Source organism: Acanthopagrus latus, chromosome 18 (genome assembly GCF_904848185.1).
Source record: "Acanthopagrus latus isolate v.2019 chromosome 18, fAcaLat1.1, whole genome shotgun sequence".
Taxonomy (NCBI): Eukaryota; Metazoa; Chordata; class Actinopteri; order Spariformes; family Sparidae; genus Acanthopagrus; species Acanthopagrus latus.
The window spans coordinates 24,333,634-24,355,048 of NC_051056.1; the positions used below are offsets into that span (position 1 = coordinate 24,333,634).

General features: G+C 41.9%; 1 protein-coding gene across 7 annotated transcripts in view; it reads left to right on the forward strand.

The window, feature by feature from the left end:
* Positions 1–10,776: 10,776 nt before the first annotated feature.
* Positions 10,777–21,415, forward strand: part of atp11c (ATPase phospholipid transporting 11C) — a 46,023-nt gene continuing 35,384 nt past the window's right edge. For 3 of the 7 annotated variants that reach the window (XM_037076801.1, XM_037076798.1, XM_037076799.1), the window contains exon 1: positions 10,778–11,521. In XM_037076801.1, the coding sequence (XP_036932696.1) occupies positions 11,495–11,521 (27 nt within the window). In that variant the 5' untranslated portion in view covers positions 10,778–11,494. Of the gene's footprint in view, positions 11,522–21,415 lie in introns of all 7 variants that reach the window. The other 4 variants (XM_037076800.1, XM_037076796.1, XM_037076802.1 and 1 more) reach the window with 4 other exon arrangements.

Genomic DNA, 21,415 nt, shown 5'->3' on the forward strand with positions numbered 1-21,415 from the left:
AATAAGGTCAATATAATGAAACTCCAAAACAATATGGTGTCATTCCGTATAATAAAAAAGTGAGCCACTCCCGGTTTGTTTGGGGCTTGTTGTAACAGTGGTTATATTGAACTCCATACAAAAGTATCATAATTGTAATGTGATAAATATACTGTCGAATAAAACTGATTGTTTTTTTTTTTTGTGGTAACATCATACCAATAGTTATATCTGTGTACACAAAAACAAACTCTTCTCTACTGAGTCGTTTGAATTTCAGTGTAAATGTATGTAAAATTATGTTTTATTTGTCTTTTGCTTGTTTTTGAGGGTTTTAAATGTTTTAAGGTGTTTTGTTTCAGTTGTTTTAATAGAAAAATTAAAGTACTTTTGGGGAAATTATCAGTTTGAAGCTGATATTCTGTTGCACTTATCTTGTTCCCCCAAATATAAATATTAATCTTAAAGTTATCAATATTTTCTTTTACATATTTTGATTGTTACTAGCCGTAGCAGTAGTAACACTAGCCGTAGTAGTAGTTGAATTGTTGGAATACAAATATAATGACCATTTTATCCTCAGGACCTAATTTTATTTGCACCGCTATGACTTCATTTCTTTATTTTCAGTTTTCTGTTATACTCAGCAGCATCTGGAGCCAAAATTACATCAGTTATCCGCTTTCTCCCATTAGCAATTTGACAAATACCCCTTTTATAACAGCCCCATATCATTCTGCTTGACTTTCCCCTGAGCCTGAATTCAGTTATTGATTGCCCGTTCAGTTTCACTTGGAAAAGGTTGATAAAAGGAGGTTTTCACTTTCTCAATTTGATGTGACAGCTCCCTAACAAGAATAATGGAATGCGCCCATTCACAGGCAAATCAAGCTAATCCAGCGTGCCCCTCCAGTCTCAATGGAGAAGTCACAGTCCTTCCCGGCCCATTCCATCACAAGCCTCTCTCTTCAGAAACCTTCAAAGTTAGCCCAACTCCTCCAAAAGACAACATCGCTCTTTGTATGGCCCTCTCACTCACCGTCCAATGGATAAATAGGTCAATAAATGTATACAGAGTCAGAGGGGAAACAAAACTGAGGCATATAATCGGTTTGTTTTATGTGTAATCTGATTTCACTGATTCCCGCTCCTCATTCTGTTTGCTGCCAGCGGCGAGTGGATGGATATTACAGCCACTCGCTTTAATTCTTTTTTTAAATATATATATATAATTTCAAATGTTTGCTATCCTCAAAAGTAGAAACAGTAGCTTGGCAAAAGTTGATGATGATGATTGTGTGATATTAGCAATACGTTTTCCTTCTCCTCTCCTGCTCTTCACTGGAATGCTGCGGCTTTCCTTTTAATCCCGTTTCTGGGCAGGGACCAGGTGGCAAAGCGAAGGTGCGTGTCTGTCAGTGTGAGTCACATTAAGTGAGTAAGCGTGCAGGCTTGACCGGGTGAATGTCTTGTATAAATATGTGCACGCATGCATGCGTACGTCTGCCTGTTTTGTGGTAAGGTGAGAGAGATACAAGCAAACACAGATGTATCACTGCCACCCAAGCAAGTTTTATAGTTGCTTTGTGGTCTCTGACAGAAGCTCTGTGAATCTGACATCAGACCATCAGGTGCAGCAGGAACAACCGTTTATATGGCTTCCGCAGTGGGCTCATTAATGAGGTCTTTTGATGACAAAGCGGCTGAGAAAAGGTGAAAATAACATGAATAAAACTGGAACTTTAAAGAATGCTTCAATTTGTCTTCTGTTTTGGGCCGAGGCGCCGCGGAGGTCTCATTCACATTTGACTTAACAAGACTGAACAATGACTTTGTAAGACTTTGGTTGGACCATTAAAGTGCCACAGGTTCACTCCCTTTCTGCCTTTGGATGAGAGAAAAGGGAGATTAACATGATTTTGCTTTATCCACCACATACAAGCCTCAAAACCATAAAACACAACCCAAAGGCATCCCCGTCCTGCTCTGAATGTGCACTTGTTACTGCTCTCAATTCGGCTTTCAGCCCCCTCTAAAGAGACAAGGCCCAATCACAATATTGTCAAGGCTCTGTTGGTTTTCTGGTTCAAATCCTTGTTCACGCTGTTTGCTGAGTACTCATCTGCTGTGACAGCCTTCAGACAAACAGTGAGTCCTGAAAGAGGTCTCCCACAACCAGATCTTTCCTGCTGGGCAGCGGCTGAAACGCTCCTTTCTCTCTCCATCAAGTGGAACCCGGGCTATTGAGTTGGCCCCTGGGATCCCTCCATTGAGGTGGGCTATGGGCCAGTGCTTCGCCCCTCCTTGCCCTGGGCCACCCTCATTCTCCCGGCACACCTGTACCCCCTAAACCCCATCGTGGGAACCTCCTCGCTGCCTCCGCCACCTGAGTTGCTCGCTGTGCCAGCTGGGCACATCTGACAGCCCCATCGGGAGTCAAAGCACACAGAGACCAAAAGATAGTCACAGCGTGCCAGCTTGATTGAGCTCTTACAACTTTTTTCCACTGCCGCGCCTGTCGAAGTCGGAGAGATGGAGGAATTCTCGGCAGAAGTTATGAATCAAACTCGTGTCAGTTTGTGATCTATGGCAACCATTTAAGATTTGCATATCTGAAAAATACACTCACAAAAACACATTTCCAGCCTCCGATCACAGTTCTCCCTGCTCTCACACAACCTCCCTCGTGCACCCCTACCCTCTAAATCTCCATGGCACACTGCAAAAAAATGGCATCAATTAATCAACATTCATGAACCGTTTACTTGAGCTCGCCTTTGTGTGCTGCAGGGCCTAATCCAGACAGAGACCAGGCTGTTCTGCAGCAGTGCAGACTGCGTCACTCCACCCTTTGTGGGAGAAACCCATCAACTGGTGTTTCAGGGAAATGTCTCCCCCCACTGAGAGCCTAACCTTCCCCCTCTCTCACCCTCTTCCTCTTGTGCCCCCTCAGTACTCAGGGCAGGAAGCTCTATCTCTTAGAGGAGGCCATCCATCCATCTTGCCTCTTCCAATCCAATTCACAGCCGCTCCACATGTATGAAGACATCTGTCCATATTTGATCAGATATTCCATTTTGCTGCAAATGATCCCACCCTCCATCCCCACCCATGAGGGAGGCAGCTATTTAAATGTGCTGATACTTTCCTGCATAATAACCTGCCAATTCTTTGCCTTGCAGAAGAAGCAAGTTTAATTGGGCTGTGCATTTAGAGCTCTTCTACAATTACACAATTACAGCGGAGATGCATTTCTGCACGTTGCGATGTTTGCCCCAATTTACTGCACTTTTCATACAGTTTAACTCTGGTTCCCCTTTCAGAGGATGCAAATTTGGCTCATTTGGCTTCAAATGAAGCATAATTGCTCATATTGAAATCTACACCTTTCTACAAGAGGTTCCTGCCAGTTAGTTCTCATTAAACCTAAGGAGAACAAAAATTCCCAATTCCATTTCAGCACACATGCCATCTGTATCATCTTGTGTTAAAAGCAAGGAAATTGGAGACAAAATGGATGCTGAGTGCATGGATGGAAAACTTAAAAAATCAGTTTGTTCAAGTTAGTCTGCGCAGAATGACCTCTTTTTTTCCCCTCTGTGAAGTCTGTTTTCTAAATTTCTCACACGAAGCATAAATTGAAAATCCGTTAATAAAACCACTACATGACACGGCTGATTGAAATGAAAGCTGTTCTCATTGTTTTCCCGTGTTTGCTGCATGTAACCTGAAAAAGCATTCAATTAAGTGCAGCCTAATTAGTTCGGAGGGCATGTGCGGCTGGCCTCTCCGCATTCAAAACACAGAATGGTGTGTCAACCCCGACATGTGATCACCATCAAAGTGTTTTCCACTCCTTCCTCTTCTTTTATATCACTGTCGTGAAAGTTATAGAAAAAAACTCTTTTTCTAAAAGGCTCTCTGAGTCTGAAGTGGTGGCCTGAGCCCACTCCAAACAATGCCTTACAAGATACTGTTTAAATTCATATCCGCTCGTCCTTTCTTACGGGGGGACAACACAACAAACCACTGACCCACTGATACACAATTAGAAGTGATGCGGCAGTTAAGGCTACAAGCGACTCTGTTTAACAGTCTGTCTTTGACCCTCCACCATTGAATAAATATAATGCCCCCAATGAGAGTAAGACACTGAGGTGGAGTGAAAAGGGAGCTGGGGAAGATTTTAAGCCACACATAAGTAGTTAAAGACCTTTATAGAGTATAACACCATTATCCCTGCTGAATAAAAATAGGATTTAGTGTTTTTTCCACTTAATTTAAATCAAAAGAGTCCCCACCTTACATATTGCACTGGTAATGTAATGGAGAGAGACCCACAAAAAAGGCTTTGTGGCTCTGACACCTCCTATAGTGGGACTGTGTTGTCCTGTGAGCAAAAGGGAGAGAAAGGTTTTTCTTCCCTGCGTTGCTATCTGCTAACGCATTCTAATTGATGCTGCTGCATTCCTCCACTGGATGCATTCAGTGAATAACGAGCCTTGGACTGAATACCCATGAATTGGTCCCCACCAAGCAAAGCAGTAAAGCCTTTGCCCCCCCACACCCCCACCCCCCCCCACACCCACCCATCCCTCAGCCTCCCCGCACCACCACCATCGCAACCATCACCAAGAACCACCTCCCCTCCAAACCTTCCCCAAAGCTCTACTCTAGCTTTACCGCCCATTAAAGCACGACCATTGTGCAGAGATGCAGCCCACAAAAGCTGTCAATCTCTCCGGGTCCTCCAAAGCTTGGACTCACACAGACTGGAGTGACAGACCTCCCCCTTCACCCCCAACCCGCCCGTGTCCCCCCAAAAAATCCTCTCCCTGAAAACTTCTCAGCTAACTATCCCCCACCACCCTCTCTCCCTCTTGCTCTCTCTCCCTCTCTCGCTCTCCCCAGCCCCCAGCGCACAAAGCATCAATCTGTCTTCAGCCCCAGCACCCTTGGCCCTTTGTCCCATCTGCAGGTGCCTCTGAAAGCACCCACGGTCGCCCCAGCCTCTGCGCACGCCACGCCTAGTCCAGGGACAGGAACTGCTGACAAAGGCCCAGTGTGGGAATGAGGGATGCGTGGAGGGAGGGAAGAGGGGTGATGAGGGGGGTGGGTGGGGTGCTCTAAGACAGATGGCTGGGGAAGTCTCCCAACTCCTCCGCAGGGGCTGTCAGTTTAAATTCAGAACTACGAATGAGACACACGGGGGAAGAACCAGTAAAGGAATGCCCTCTAGATTCAGCAGCTACTGTAAACTTTACTCAGGACCAGAACACAGAACAAGCAGCATCTCTGGATATGAAATACAGCCATCCGATATCATTTATACGTTTTAGAAAGATATTATTTCATGTGGAACTGTTCACATAAATAACAGAAATAAATGCCTTGTATTTTATCCTCAATTAGATGCTAATTGTGTTTGAAATATTTGTGGTTGTATAAAACATGTCAGTGCAGAAAATGTTCACAAACAATTTAATAAACTGTTTGAGTTGTTCTCATTATCCCCCTGAGCATTACTTTCACTTTTCAAAACAAGAGAACTGTCATGCAGTTGCCTTGAGGTCATCACACAGCTGGCCTACTGAAATACATCAGGATACACAGAACATCAACCGTGTAGTTTTAGTTGGATTTATTGATTATTTATTTTAAATGTGCATCATATTTAATGGTGCATATTTCATGTGCTGTCTTCAGCTGTACTTGTACTCTGTGCTCACTTCTGGATCTGAATACTACCATCTTACTGAACGCAGCCATTCAGAGAACAGCCTGCATGGATGCTGTGATGATTTGTAACAAAAGTCATAATTAATCTTCTAAGCTTTGATGGGTTATTTCTTAAAAAAAACAAACAAACCCAAACCCTAATAAATAGATTTCCTACTGCCGTGAACACAAATCAAATTAGAGACAAACTGTAAATTAGCTCTGCAGCTTTCCTCCACTTTTCTGTCCTCGGTGCAACAAGTTTGTTCCATCTCATCGATGTTACTGTGCTGCCACCATGTGGACCTGCAGTGTATTACAGCAACCAGTTGCTCAGTGAACTACTGCACCTTTGATAATGTGCAGGTATGACTGAACTACAGTCCTGCAACTGACCAAGCACATTAAAAGAGTAATTTGCCTAAAATAGTTATTTTTAATATTTTAATTACATGCAGCTTTTACATCTCTGTCTACTATATAAGTTCATTTTAAAGGGTCACATTTTATGCAAGTTGATATCTTAGTATTTGTTATGTTTCCCTTTAACTTTTAGTGACAACTTGCAGTTGAGCTGGCAGGACTCCATTAGTTTGTGCCAAACCTGCTGACTCATATTATCCCAGCATGATTTGCAAGTTGTTGTTGTTTTTTTTTTTTTTTTTTTACTATAGATATCCTCTTGTGTGTTTTTCAATTCAGTGATTTTACATTCAAATGTATTGAATTGGTGTGATTTATCCCTATGTAATCACAGACATTAATGCCAAAGATTGATACTTGCGAGGCACCTCAGTGATCAGTAGCTCAGAAAACACTCCACTGTCCTCAGCCAGTCTCTGATATCCCAGTATTTTATTTTGTTTTTGTCACATTTTTCTTTAGAATTCCAGCTGACAAAAACATTCCCCACGAGGTCCATCCAGCAGTTGTTCTGGAGCTGTTGATCGAATCACATGATCTTCCTCTGCGAGGTGGCAGATGAAGATACTGAGGAAGATCATGTGAAAAGACTGAGAGCTCCACGCTTATTCTCTCAACTTGAATTCTACAGCATGAATGGAAGTTTAAGTGTGTGCTGGTTGGCACTTCCTTAGTGTTCAGTCACCTTGAAGGCTCTATAAAAATTGGAGTATGGTTTGCACAGTTATGTATCTTATTGCTATGGATTTCTGTAAATGCCCTCACCTTGTATGAAACCCAGTCCGCTCAGCTACACTGCAGCTGACTCAGTGCTCTGAACTTCCTGTGATGGATCGGAGAAAAGAGACAGGAACTCTCAAAAGGCAACAAATCATCAAATAAAATGAGACATTTCTTCATTCGGCCACACGGTGGAGATAGAGTCCAACTTTGACGTTAGTGTTCTGTGACAGAAACTTCCTGTATATTCAGCTCATCTATTTTCAATCACTTTTTAAATTGAATTAAGTGGTCTAACATATTGTTTACAAAGCAAAAACACTGAGTAATTGCACAAATTGCAATCCTTTGCATTTTAACATCGATAAGCAGCACACATAATCCATCTGCAGATTGCTTCCACCAATTTTTACACGCCCTTTAAAACCATTCATTTCCGTGAAGAGTAAAGTCACCACAGCACAACATCAACATTGTGTGTTGGCAGAGCTGTGACCTGGTTATTTGAGCTAGCTGAGTGGTTTCAGTGTGAATGTAAACATTTGCACAGGTACAGTATCGTCGTCAAAGATAACAGCAACATCAGCTGCAGGATGAATCCAACTAACCTCTGGCCTGATGGTGTTTGAATGTGCGTGTGTTTCTTTTGGGGAACAATTTATCAATCAAGCATTACTTCCTGATGAGATGTCATGGTGACGCACATTGCAAGACACATTTACTAGAACCATTTCAACATTTTCTTTTTAAAGAAGATACTTCCGCAGAAGTTTTGACTGTGAGGGCACTGAAAGCTTAATTACAACAGGATGAACAGGACATGATGGCTTTAAGCTCAACAGGTCCAAATATTTGCTTTAATGACAGGTACTGAGACATTCATCAGCTGATATCACACTGTTGAACTGTGAAAAGTTCCCAAAAGCCATACTTGAGTAAAAGCAGCAATGCCACATTAGACTATAACGATTAGTACTTGACTTAAAGGCTTAAAGTATCTGATATTAATTGTACTTGTGTGCTATTCCGGATCAAATGAATTAATTCAAAAATGGGCTACTTTTGCCTCTGATTTAGTGTGTAATCTGCAAAAATAACTAACTAATACATAAATAAAAATAAATACTAACTAAAATTGACAAAACGTACAATAAATGCACACCCTGCTGCTCTGCACACGGTCTTCTTCTTTTTTCTGTAAATACTTTTGTCTTCTGTCTTTGTCTCTTATTTATATCTAATTCTTGTTTATAATATGTATGTATGTATATATATTTCTATTTAATTCTAAGTCTGTTACTCTCTTTTTCAGTTGGACTGGACTTCAGTACAACTGACCAACATTAACATAACCTTAAGGTGGATTCTTACTAACTCAAGAAAGATGTGTTCATGATTGAAGTAATTTTCCTTTTAACATAAACCACAAACCACACAATCTACCTGATCAGCTCAATGAATCACTATCAGAGTCGTCGATAGCAAGAACAACATCTGAAAGTTGCGCATCGGAAATGTCCACATCACACATCCTGTCTTGCCTCACTTGGTTCTCCAGAATGACCACATTTCATGCAAACCTGGCGCCTCATGCAAATGGCTTCTAAGGTCACTCGTGCTTTGGCATGCAGAAATACAAATTAGCTTCTGAAAACCACAACAGTGTTGGACTTCCATTTGTGACCCACATTCTCTACAGAGTGTAATCCGGCCCTGTTTCAATGTCACATTGCATGCATTATATTTAAGGTTAAAAGTTAAGACGTAAGCTATTCCTTCCCTGCAAGATTTTAGTGGTTATGGAATTTATGATTCAGAACGACATAAATCTGAATTCCCATGTCGTTTTTCACATCGCCCCCCCCTTCCAGTATGACCTATGAGGACGCTTACCAAAAGCTATTATGTGAGCTGTTTCCTGCACAAATTGAAGGGACAAGCCCACTGGTTTCATCTTATTCTGCATTTCTTTGCTTAAATTTGTGCCACAGAAGCAAACATTTCCACTAAATCTGCACATTATACGTGATGACACCAGTAGCCAAAACGCTAATACAGGTGTTTTATTCTTGTCCTTAAACCAAACGAATCCAAAATCAGAATTAAAACTTTTTGCACTCCCAAACTTCACATGGTATATTTTTCTGCAAGAATAAAGATAGTGACAAGAAGCTGGACCCTTGAGGCAAAGGTAAGCACGGCCCCAACATTATGCATTATGAGGAGGCCCCTGATAGTTTTCAAAACAAAAGCATCCTCTCGCGTTAATTTAAAGGCACACACTCATGGGTTGGCACCGAGCTGGGTTAGACCGTACGTTCAGCAGTCTAAGGTCCCTGGGTGAACGCCAACAAAACAAAAGCTGATGCGACATTTGATGCTAGAGCTCGTAAATCAACATAATCTTTTCAAAGTCCCAAAACTCATTTCCATAAACTTCCATGATGTCTTTAACCCCACTTGCAAGGGTTTACTTTTACGCAGTGCTTGCATTTTGGGTTCATCGATTTTTTTTCTTATTGTTATTTACCTTTTTCTGAAACTTTGCCTTCAAAACATCTCTATAAAGATGCAAACTTCAGCTGTTCAACCCGAGAGAGCATTATTTTCTATACATTTTATATGCAGGTGTGACATTAACACCTATTTTTTTTTACCTACTCTTACGTATATAAGAGTGTATTATAAGTTTATTTCACCTGTAATTGTTAAGCATTGTTGACCTCATTGAACAGTATATCTGGTGTAGGACTCCTTGTATGTGTGCACACACTTGGCTTAAAAAGCTAATTCTGGTTTAAGTGTATGTGCAGGTTTTTTAAAAAAGTAAATGGGCTTCCAGGCTACTGACCGCGCAAAGCACTTTACACCACTTATCATATTCATCCATTCACACACACCTTAATAAACTGATGACTGAGGCTGCCATGCAAGATGAGAATTAGGAAAATTACAGTTGCTCCTACTGGAATAAAAATATCATCCTCTGAAGAAATTACAAGAAAAGCTAAAAAGGAATAAAAGTACATATAAAATACAGAAAAAAAGAATAAAATAGTTGCCCTAAAAGTATGACATGCACATCATAGTGTAGCATATATATGCATACATACATGCTTGGCCAAAGCTGATTCTGACGTCAGTGTGCGTATATATCTATATCAATATCGATATCAACACATCCATATCTATATCTCCATATTCATTTATGTATATATTGTAAATATACACACATATACACACACGAGGCAGATATCAGCAGATTTTGAGTAATACTGATATAAGTAATATAGCACAGAAAACAGAAGAATATAGCACAGAAAAAATTCAAAATATGGGTCGGTCAAATTATTGGGCTCTGAAAAGGTAAGTTTATTTAATTTATTGCATTGTAGAGGGACCAGGTACAATATTAGACATAAATGTTACCATTTGCTAATTTGAATCTGCCATCCCCTGGCAGGTCATAAAGATGACATATTGCAGAAATTGTACTATTAGGAATTACTGTTATCATTGTGATTGTTTATTATCAATATATGATACATACATACATACATTACAAAGAAGACTTATAAAGGCTATGGTACAGTCACATGCACAAGCATCATCTAAACAGACCTGCTAATTTTGTAGAAAATATATGTTGGGGAATAATTATAGTAACGTTTCCACCAGCTACAGCCTGTTTGTATTTCAATTTAATATAATTTTGAATAAGTTATTCATGAAGGATTAGCTGTTGTGGCCTATATATTTTTTTTCCTCCAGTAACAGCTGCATTAGAGTGGTGCTGAGATATTTGTATAATATCCACCATAAGCTTATTATCCATCATTGTATGATGAGAGACTGGCTGTCACTGGGGGGAAATCCACAGCAAGAAACTCATATGAGGCTTCTACTCACTGCTCAATGATCCCCGGAGTGTAATCACACACTGTCACCTCTCTCATGCTAATCTCCTCCAACAGAACATGCAGGAAAACAGGACAGCCTCCAATTCGGAAAAGAAAACCCATCCAGACTACATTACCCAGAATTCAGTTTGAGCGCAAGTCGCCGCACCTTCGCCGGGTGGAGCTTGTGAACGTGGGAACGTTTGTGGGTTGCTGCGGGGTTTGCTGGAGTAAAAAAAAAAAAAAAAAAAAAATTGTTTGACAGGGAGGTGAGGCGACCCGTGCAGAGCAGACAGAAGAAGGGAAGGGAAGTTCTCTCAGTGTGTCAGTGGCAGTTTCCGAGTCAACGTGGAGGCAGAGCCGAGAGCGACAAATGATTTGTACGAGTCTAAGCAACAGGGCACGGAGCGAAATGTCAGGGACTGTCTCAGCCTTGAGCAGAGGGAAGCGCGACTAGTACACCGCAACGCGGAAAATATTCAGGGGGGTGAGAATGCGAATGGTGCGAAGATACCGAAATCAAACAAAATGGAAACGATGTAGCGTCGCTGCGGCATTTCATATAGCTAGAACTAACGTTAGAGTAGAGAACAGATAGCTAAAGGAGCTAACAGGTAAACTAACATACATGTGAAGTTATCCCCCCCCGGAGAAGCTGAAGCAGAGCCCGGAGGCGTCTGTTGAATCAGAAGAGTTCATCGGTGTTGCCAAGAAAAAAAAAAAAAAAAAAAAAATCCAAGAAGATAAACACGAAGATGCTACGGAGAAGACTCAACCGTTTGGTATGTACGCCTGGCATCACCACCACACACACAATCGTTAGCTTATGACTCCCCGCTGCTCCTGCTAACGTTTTTTTAACCGCCGTGATTCTGCCGTTGAAACAACATAAGCTGACATTTCCAGTACATTTTCATGTTGCCATTTTTTTTTCTCCCCTTGTAAAACGCGTGAGAAAGTGCACCCCCCACCCCCCTTTAGCTTACAACTAACTGTTACTTCAAGCTGCCTGACAACACAACAACAGCTGTGGTCTCGCTTCATGCCCGCTGGAAGTCGGACCAGTTTTGCTAACAGCTAGTTAGGCAAGTTCTCTCCAACCAGGAAGTCACGACAGATGTGAGTTGGTGGTGTTAGCGAGAGTCAGAGCGATTAAATGACACTTTTTTCCCCCTCTTTTCTTCCGCCTTGTACCGTCACCACCTCCATAACAGAAGCGTCTCATCAAACATGGAGGGAAAAACTGTCTCACGCCTATGTGTGGAAAACACCATCTACCTGTCTCAGGGGGAGATGGGCTGCTGTTCTCTGGGGGTCCCAGATGCTAAAAATATTCATCCTATTTAAAGGCACAAAGACCTGCACCAAGATATACATGTCTCTCCCTGTGTAACCTTCAGCACTGATCGATTCATTGACAGAGAATCAATCAACAACAAAATTTACAGCCAAATAAGCCAAAATGCAACATATATCCCTAGGTATAGTTGATGAGATTTGAGGATTTGCAGTTTTTCTTGTGTCTTTATTTCGTTTAAAATGGAATATATTTAGGTTTTGGACTATTTCTTGGACAAAATAAGACATTTGAAAACTTGCAGGACCTTCGTTGGATATTGTCTGCTATATTTTAACAGATACATGAATGATGATAGTCCTTACGCAGCCATCCTGTGGATGCATAATCGCTGTTTCTGATGACACTCGCCCCTCTGTGTTGCAATAGTGCTGCACCTAACGATCAATTACACAATTAATTAAGTAATCAATGAGTTTATGAAATGTCTAAAATTGTGAAAAATGCCCATCACAAGTTCCCAGAGCTCAAAGTGAAATCTTCTATCCAAAACTTAACTCTTCATTTACTATCAGCAGCAAATTCTTACATTTAATCAGCTTGAAACATTACAAGTTTTTACATTTCTGGCTTGAAAAATGACTTTTTGACTTGTTAAAATATTTGGTTGAACTATTTCCTTTCACTCAGCTCATCCGTACCACCTTGTTCTAATGTTTCTTTGTATTCAGCTTCTGGATTTGGTTCAATTTTAAAAAGTTGGTATTCTGCCAGCATGAACTGCTTTGACATCATATTTCACGATTGGTCAATTTAATGCTTACCCTTTTAAAGTCCATCCATTGGTTTCACTGCCCCTCTAATACATTAATCAGTCATGAGTGGGCTAGTTGAAAGTGGAGTAACTGTCTGCAAGGCTGGGTTTATAAATGCTAACCTGCCTTTACTGCCTCTTTATCATCCTCTTATGCACCAGTAACCTGTTGTCACCAGTGGGTTGAATCCCCCACAGGCTATGTGAGCAGTATAGATACCGACAGTGAATAAGGGGAAGCAATATAATAATTATAGTGCCTGACCCTCCTCCTGGCCCCTCTCAAAGTGTTGCCAGGTCAGCTGATTTTCCTGCTTCTGGAGAAGATTGCTCCTGTAATTTCTCTTCAGTGTGAGCTGTAAATAATATTTTGTGCAGAGCAGCCAGCCACACTGTCATTGATGCACACATTGCCGTTATCTCGGGCTCTGGCTTTTTGCCTCCTGATTCACACCACCCTCCACTTGCCCACGGGAGGTACACGTGCATCATGAAGAGCGAGAAAAGATCGAGGAGGAGGGGGGGGTCTCACTTGACTCTTCCACTGTGGTGCACTGTGCCACTAAACCCGGAGTGTGTCTTTGGAAAATCATTAAAGATGGCTGTGGGAACGAGTGGGGCTGGGCTTTTCATCAGAGGGGGGACGCTCCAGAGGTTGTAATGCTCTGACAGGAATGCAAAATCACACAGCTGCCTTTGATGTTCGTTCAAGCTCTTGAAGGCAGCAGTATGATCTGTGAGAGGTGGAGCCTGGCGGAAATGTGATAGTATTCATTGTGGGAGCCCCTGCTGCCTCGACTGCAAGGAGAAACAGCACCAACACATGACAACACCATCACCCAGGCAGCACCTTACTATCTTTTTTTTTTTTTTTTTTTTTTTTTTGCACCATGGTAACTAGTAGGCCTCCTCCTACTCACTAGCTTGTGTAAAATCACACATGTGAAGTCCCTGATTTTTATTTTGACTCTGTTGTAATGCTGGACCACACACACTTCCTGCTCGGGAGCAGAGATATGTCCGTACTAGGTTAGAAGCTCGACAGGTGCTCATACCCTGTGCACAAAGGCAGGAAGTGGTTATGCTGACAGAAAACAGAAACGCTTTGTGTTTTAGATTATTCAAAAACAGAACAATCAGTCATTCACTCGATTAATTCCTTTCTAGGCAAAAATGCCAGACACTCTCTACTTCTATCGTCTTAATTGTGAGGATTTGCTGCTTGTTATGTAACAGTAAACTGAAAACTGTTTTTTCAAAATTTTGTATACCTAAAGATTTATTGAGAAAATAATCGGCAGATTCATTGATGATAAAAAACATAATCGTTAGTGGCTGGACACCTAAAGAAATAATAAGTACTTCAAGCATAATCTGCAAGCCCCTCAGGATGAGCGGCATGTCAAATGTTGGTAAAATGTATGTCGTTGGGCATCTATCCCCCTCCACTTTGTGCGTGTACTGTTTTCCAAACCCGCCATTGCTACAAGAAACAACAACAACCTCGGAGCCAGCAAACTACACCCTGAAACTGGCAAGTTACTCTAGACACCTGTTTGCTAACAGCACGGGCAGAAACGGTGTAGCAGTTGTTAACATCACCTCCCCCCACGTGCAAAACAAGTTTCCCTTGACACTATTTTGCAGGAGCATCGCCACTCCATCCTCATTTAAATGCTGCCCAAGATGACTGAGATTGGTTTAAAAACATAAAAATAAGCTGGAGTGGTTTTTTTTTCCACCTAGGACCGAATGAGAATTTGTGCAGCCAGACTGTGCATAAGGGTTGTGGACGAAGGCTATGCACGACAACTGTGTACACACTCCATGGGGCCCACAGCGTGAGAGCTATGCGGCTCTTCTTCTAATTTTATACCCGGGTGTTAAAGTTTTCTGTGTTCATGTGCAACTGAGCGATTTTAACAGGAATTAATATTTCTCAAACTGTATCCAGTTCTCATTATATGCCCATGGTTATAAGTCTTAAAACTTCTGTGTAAGTTTAAACGTAACATTAACCTGACTGTCTTATGGTTGTAATTAATATTAAATGTGTTACGTCAAGGTACATTTTTATCTAGCATCAGACACATTAAAGAAAGATTGCATGTTTATGGCAGCCTCTTGGGGTTCTTTAGGCATAAGCTGTAGATGCTTGAATAATGTTATGTCTTTAGTCTCAGTAGCATGTTAAAATATGTCACAGTGTACTCTAATCAAAGCACTGTGAGGAGATTCCGGCCTACAGATTTTCATTTTGATTCATAATCACTCCGTTGATGTCATGGCATTTGCACAATTCATTTGCATAATGTAGAACGTCTCCTTTGGTGTTGTGAGTGTTTTTCTTGTGGCCTGATGCAGCTTTGAAGTGTAAGTGTGCTCAGGGTGCAGCACCACTGTGGTCCCCCTCTTTCTCAGTGGGGTTTCCCTGCTCACCCTTCTGCCTCCTCTCTCCCTGTCCCCTCACTCTTCCTTCTGTAAGCTGATACACCTCGGCCTGCCAGTCCCAGATCAGTCTCTACTTGTCTGTGACCCGGGCAATAGTCAGCAGACATTCACCTGGCAGGAGGTGTTGTTGTGTGTGAATGATTGCACATGAAATGCATTTGGAAGCCCCAGGGCTCTGTAAACCTGTTTCTCGGGTCAGCTAAGAGAACTGGCAGGTCTGAGATGATGTATACACAAACTCTCACAACGGACATGCACACAGACTACGCACACCTGCACATTAAGGTGATTTTGTGCGAACATCTTTTGCTAATTTAAACACACAAGGTTAAATATATTTTTGAAGTCTTTTTATCTGTCATCAGTCTTCCCAGGGGAAGCTAATGTTCTGCTCAGCTATAAAACAGGATGTTTTTTTTAACCTGCTGCAGTACAATACAGTACTTCCATCTGACCTGGAAGTGTTAGGAAAATGAGTCTAATTTCAAGCATTATAAGCGTTCAGTTACGCCAAGTGTAGCTCATGCTTTTTTTCCATTGCTGTATTTTGATGTTGCTGCATTATCTACTGTGCTTCAGAATTCTCCAAATGTATTTGGTATTTTGCATTCAGGTCAGTGATGTTTTTATATCCACGTCTGTGAGCCGCTCGTAGCACCTGTTGGGAACATATGAGAGGCTTTTTATTAACTGATGAGACACAAGAGTCCTCGGAGAGAGTCGTCACTTTTGGGATTGGGGTAAGAGTGCATCTGAAGGCCACAGTCCATACAAGGCATGCGGGGCCATTTGATTTATCGGCTCTGTTTGATTAGGAGAGATGTGTATTGATTAGAGCCGTGCTCAGTGTTGCCGCCATTAGTCTTGCCCCGCGAACTGGCTGGCGAACAGAATTGCTTATTCTGATTTCTTTCTCTTCCTCGCTTCCTCTCTCTTTCCGTCTGGTCTCCTGCATTCTGCCCAGTAATGGAAACCCAGCCAATGGAGCTCATCTGCAACACACAGCAGGATAATAAATATATTTAGTGTGCAGAGGGAGGGAGGGAGGCAGTGTGAGGGAATAAACAGCGGGCTGTGGGATAGCGGGCTGATGAAATAGAGTGGGGGAGTACGGAAAGCCCTGCGTGACTCAAACCCAAGAAGCTGGAGTGAAAGCAGGGGGGTGGACCTGTAGCCTCTTTGCACCTCTCCATCTCTTTCTCCCCCTAATGGACAGACTCTTTCAGGCTTCCTGTAGTGGTTAACATAGGAGTGGGCGGGTCACGATGGATACAAGGGGGCGGTGGATGGCTTTTTGTGGCAATTTTCCACTTTTCCTTTTAAAAGCTAGGTTGAATTCTCAGTTTGTACCACTAAATAATTCAGGTTGCTTCATTTATTTTGAATTCTCCTCACATCGCTCCTCCCTTGCCTGACCCACGTATCCTCGCCAGGCTAGCGGCACTCAAAATGCATCCTCATCATCCATATATGTATAAAGGCTCATCCGGAGATTTTCTGTGCCATGCTCCAGCTCTAGCATTACCCAGAGAGCATTCGCAGTGAGATGTGGAAAGAATGCTGAGATGTGTGCGGGGATGATTTTTTATTTATTTTTGTCTGTGTCTCACTCTGTCTGAGCACCGAGAGAGAAGTAGAAAGGCAGCATCTGTGATGTTTTTCGTCATCCCAGTTTTTCATTGTCACCTGAAACGATAGCGCTCTCTCTGTCACGGAGAGAAGAGGAATGAGGTCCATGTAAGGATTTAGCGAGCGCTGGAAGACGTGTGAACATGCCCCCACCGACATATTCGCTCGCGTGAACACCCAGGTTAAGCAACAGCCTACAATTATTATCTCCGCGGAAAACTCCAAGGGAGGCAGGCACTATTTCTCAGTCACAGGGAGAAAAATGAGTCTTTTAAAAGTGGTCACAGTTCAGTGGGAGGAAACGCTTGGTGAGAAAATCCAACCCCAAATCAACCATGCCCTCTGAGGCGGGGGAGGAAAGAGCCACATTGATTTTTGTCATTAGTCTCATTGCCCTCCTATACAACATCTAAGGATAATTAATTGAATAGCAATTACAGCCTTTGTGGCAGGGTACATTATTAAAGATAATGTCATCAGTAGGGCTGTAGCTGAGATGGAGATTTTTAAAGCCTGTCAGCATTAGGAGGTCTGTAATGCCTTTTTGTTGGTATTGCATGGCTCTCTGCCAAACATGCTGGTGGGAATGAAAGCCGTTGTAGTGCAGTTAAGTTAAGTCATAGGCTACATAGAAAAAAGCAGCTGGATCGAGCGCCTTCATCTAAGTAGCTGAATCTGGTGATTTGTCACACACACAGACACAGAAACAGAGTACAGAGGGTGTGTGCACTTGGCTGGAAAAACCATACTCCATTTATGTCTACACTACTTTAAATGAACTTTAATTATAGATTAATGTGTGACTAGGCTGCCACTGGAAAACGTGTTCCGTTGTCCTGGTCTTAGAAGTGTGGAAGCTGTCTCAATAAGAGCCCTATTCTGTTTTGTCATTCCCTCCAGGACTTAGCTGAGTTGAACTGTCGAGAGGATGGTAGTTATAAGAACAAAGTTCAGCCCTAACCCTAAGTAGAAGGTGGAGTAACATGTCATCTAAAAAAACAAAGAAAGCCTCAGTAAATGAATGCTTTCAGACTGTAAACCGTGTTAAAAGATAACTTGGCGAGTGAATGTGAAACTTGCTCCCAGGGTTGTTGTGCCAAGTTTAGGCTTCGTCCTTGTCTTCTATGTAGTCTTTTTTTGTTTTGAGGAACAGCGTGTCTCAAAACCACAAATGACCACAGACCTTTGTCAGCATGGTGTGACTTGATGCATTTCCTGTTGAGATGTCTATTTTTTTTGATGACGTTCTGCCATGTGAAACACTAGCTGATATAGACTGTATACAGGTCTTCCTACAAATGATTTGCGTAACTTGTACTGTGCTGTAGCTTTTTGTCAAGGCCACCTGTTATCTAGTAATAAGATGTTCATGTTTTTTGGCATTTTGTTGTTGTCAGTTGACGATGTTGTGTTATAATATCTGTCTGTGGCTTTTTGAGGCGACCAAATGATTGAGAAAGCAGCTCCCAGTGCGAGGTCTAGATGAGTTTCCCCTCCTCCCCATTGTCGAGGGACACAGTGTAATGTAGGCCAGTACCAGCCTGTGGTACAGTACGCTCTGTGTCTCGAACAGCTGCAGGGATGCTAGTGGAACAATGAGCCTTTGCCTATCCACAACAGCTCCTTAGGATCAGCCCTCAGTTCAAGTTGGACTATTATTACCCAGTGGGGCTATTCATCACTGTGGCAGCGGACAGCGGAGATTGTGGCCTCTGATATGGGGTCTGTAGACTATGTCAAGTGTTGGTGAATCCGTGATGGAGGTAACTTCTATTATAGATTCGATTCCTTGATTTGGTAGCCTCAAAGTATGAATAATCCCTGTAGCCACCCAACCCAAAAGAACTATTGTTTATGGCATTTCTGCTTTTATTATGATGGTGATAACTGAAGAGAGACAGGAAAGGCAGGGGAAAGAGCGGGTGTTCCATGTTGGAATTGAACCCAGGTCGCTGCGGTAAGGACTCAGCCATGATACGTGGTATGTGGTCTATCAGGTGAGCTGCTTGGTCGACCCCAGAAACTATGTTAATTGTATTTCTTAGATATTTAATAAAGTAAATAAATAGAGCAGGGATCCATACCAACTTTTAAAAGTGGTTGCAGGGCTGCAGTTACCTTTTGGTAGCCAAAGCTGAAAATACGGTTGCTTAATATTTTGAAATGTAACAGAATTTGAATGATTTGCAGCCTCCACCTCGGTATGTAGTTGAGCGACCAGCTCGTGTTGGTTTAAGCGCCAATGTTTGTTAAGTCCTGTGGTTCTGCGGTATGTGCTACCTTAAACGAGTGAGCTCGATGTGTCAGTTATCGAGGTGTATGTTGTACATGCTTTGCAGTATAATTCAGTATAATGATAGTATCACTAATGCAAAGCATATTCACTTTGGGGTACATATTTTCCTGTTTGCTGTGCTGTTTTTTGTGTTAATTGCGGTTACAACTCATGGCACCCAAAGGCCAAGAAATGGTTGCCAACTTCTAAAAATGGTTACCAACGGCAACCTGGTAACAGTTACTGGAAGACTGTGAAGAGTAAGGCTATGGTAACACATACACAAAATCAAAATTGATGATTATTTGGCTACCGTTTACTTCTGCTCTATGCCCACAAATAAAACATGCGCATCTGGTGGTGAAGCAGATACTCATTGTGGCTTCTTGTGCAGTTCAGCTTTGGTGAACATTGACCAGCTGAATTACAGCAAAGACGTCGTCTTGGGCGCCCCCTAAAACTGACTACAAACTGAGTCCTGTGTGTCTCACATCACTGCCCACATGTGACGATATTAAGCACCATTGTAGTCATTCTCTTATGTTTGCGTATGTCTTACCCTAGATTAGAGCTGTTTAATTCTAGGCTAAAGGTGCTGTGTAAGGTGCCATGGGAAATGCTGAACATCTTTTCCAGTGACACAGTATGAAGTTAATGTATGGAGTATGCTGGGTATATTATATGAATTGAGGTTTTTGTGATTAAAAATATATTAAGTATTACTATTTATTGTTAAAATATGTATTTCATATCCATTACACATACTTAAAACAAAGCATCTTTTATGCTGAAATTAGACAAATTAGCACATGTGAAATGGCTTTATTAAGAACTTGTTTGTGTCTCAGGAAAAGCAACAAAGAGGTGAGAACTTCTTACAGTCATTGTAGTGACAAACGTTTAGTTTTGGTTTGACATTAATGTGTCTCTGTGCTATATTTTCTTCAAAAGATAATGGTAGCCTCTGATTATTCTCCGCAGCCTCGGCAATGAGCACTTGGATGTGTAATCAAAACTGAGAGAGTTACAATTAGTGAGACAGAGTGAGCGTGCTGGAAGAGGACAGGCAAGTGGGCTGACAAGAAAGATGGAGAGAATGAAAGAGAGGCGAATGCCAGATAGAGTACTGCAGTGACTAACAGCATTGACTCAACGCATGCATCTCTCCCCGCGCGTTCAAACATTCATCACTCACCTCTATTCAGCTTGTCATCATAGCAACTTTATGTTGCAGTTAGGCCGTTTTTACTGTTGTCATCAACATTTCTCGAAACAGTGTACCGGAGGTTAGGCATTTATTCATTCCATTACTCTCAGAATATCATCCGACGTCTAAGCCGACATTTATTCTGTCATAGATCTTCTCTCGGGACTTTCACTGCTACAGTTTCTCCTGTTTCTCCACTTTATGTTGTGAGAGGGAAAAACTGCTAATAGGTTCTGTGTGAAGAAGCAGATAAGGTTGACCTGTGATGAATCCACTTAAGCTGAGAGCAGCATCATAAAACCTGATAGGAGAGATAAGATGCAGCTGGGGCAGATGTTGTTAAGTTTTTGAATATGATAACGGACTGAACCACTCTCTGTCACACATACACATACACACACACACACACACAGCCCACGCTTCTCATGTAATATAGAAATTAAACAGTTTGCCGCCTGGTTCCTTTTTTCTTACCCAGAGGATTGTATGAAATGGATGCAAAGGTCAAACGGGAACATGGACTTAACAAGGGATCTGTCATTCTCAGTGCAGTGTAGTGCAGTGTTATTAGTACATGGGCAGGACATAAAGAAGTACAAGCATAGGTCCCCAGTGCTCTCTCTTCTTCACACAGCCACCTCACACCTCATTAAATGTGTTTAAGTAGATTTTCTAAGTGGATTTTTTTGAGGCTTAATGGCACAGCTCTGCATTCCTTACTGAATGAGCTTTTTTCTCCCAGTGTATCCAAGTTACAAAACTGCAGCAGCAGGCTGATCTGAACAAAGGTCAGTCCACTGTATTTTATTTATTTATTTCTGGCTTACTGTTTCTCTACGGAAAAACACAGCATCGTTTCGGTTTGATCACAATATCTATTTGTGTCGGGGTGATAATACTCGCCGTGCTTTTGTCACACCTCCTGCCACAAGCCCTTTTTCCACTATTCATCACGGTTTCATAATTATTTGCTGTTGAGATGCTTGTCAGAGTAACTTATTTG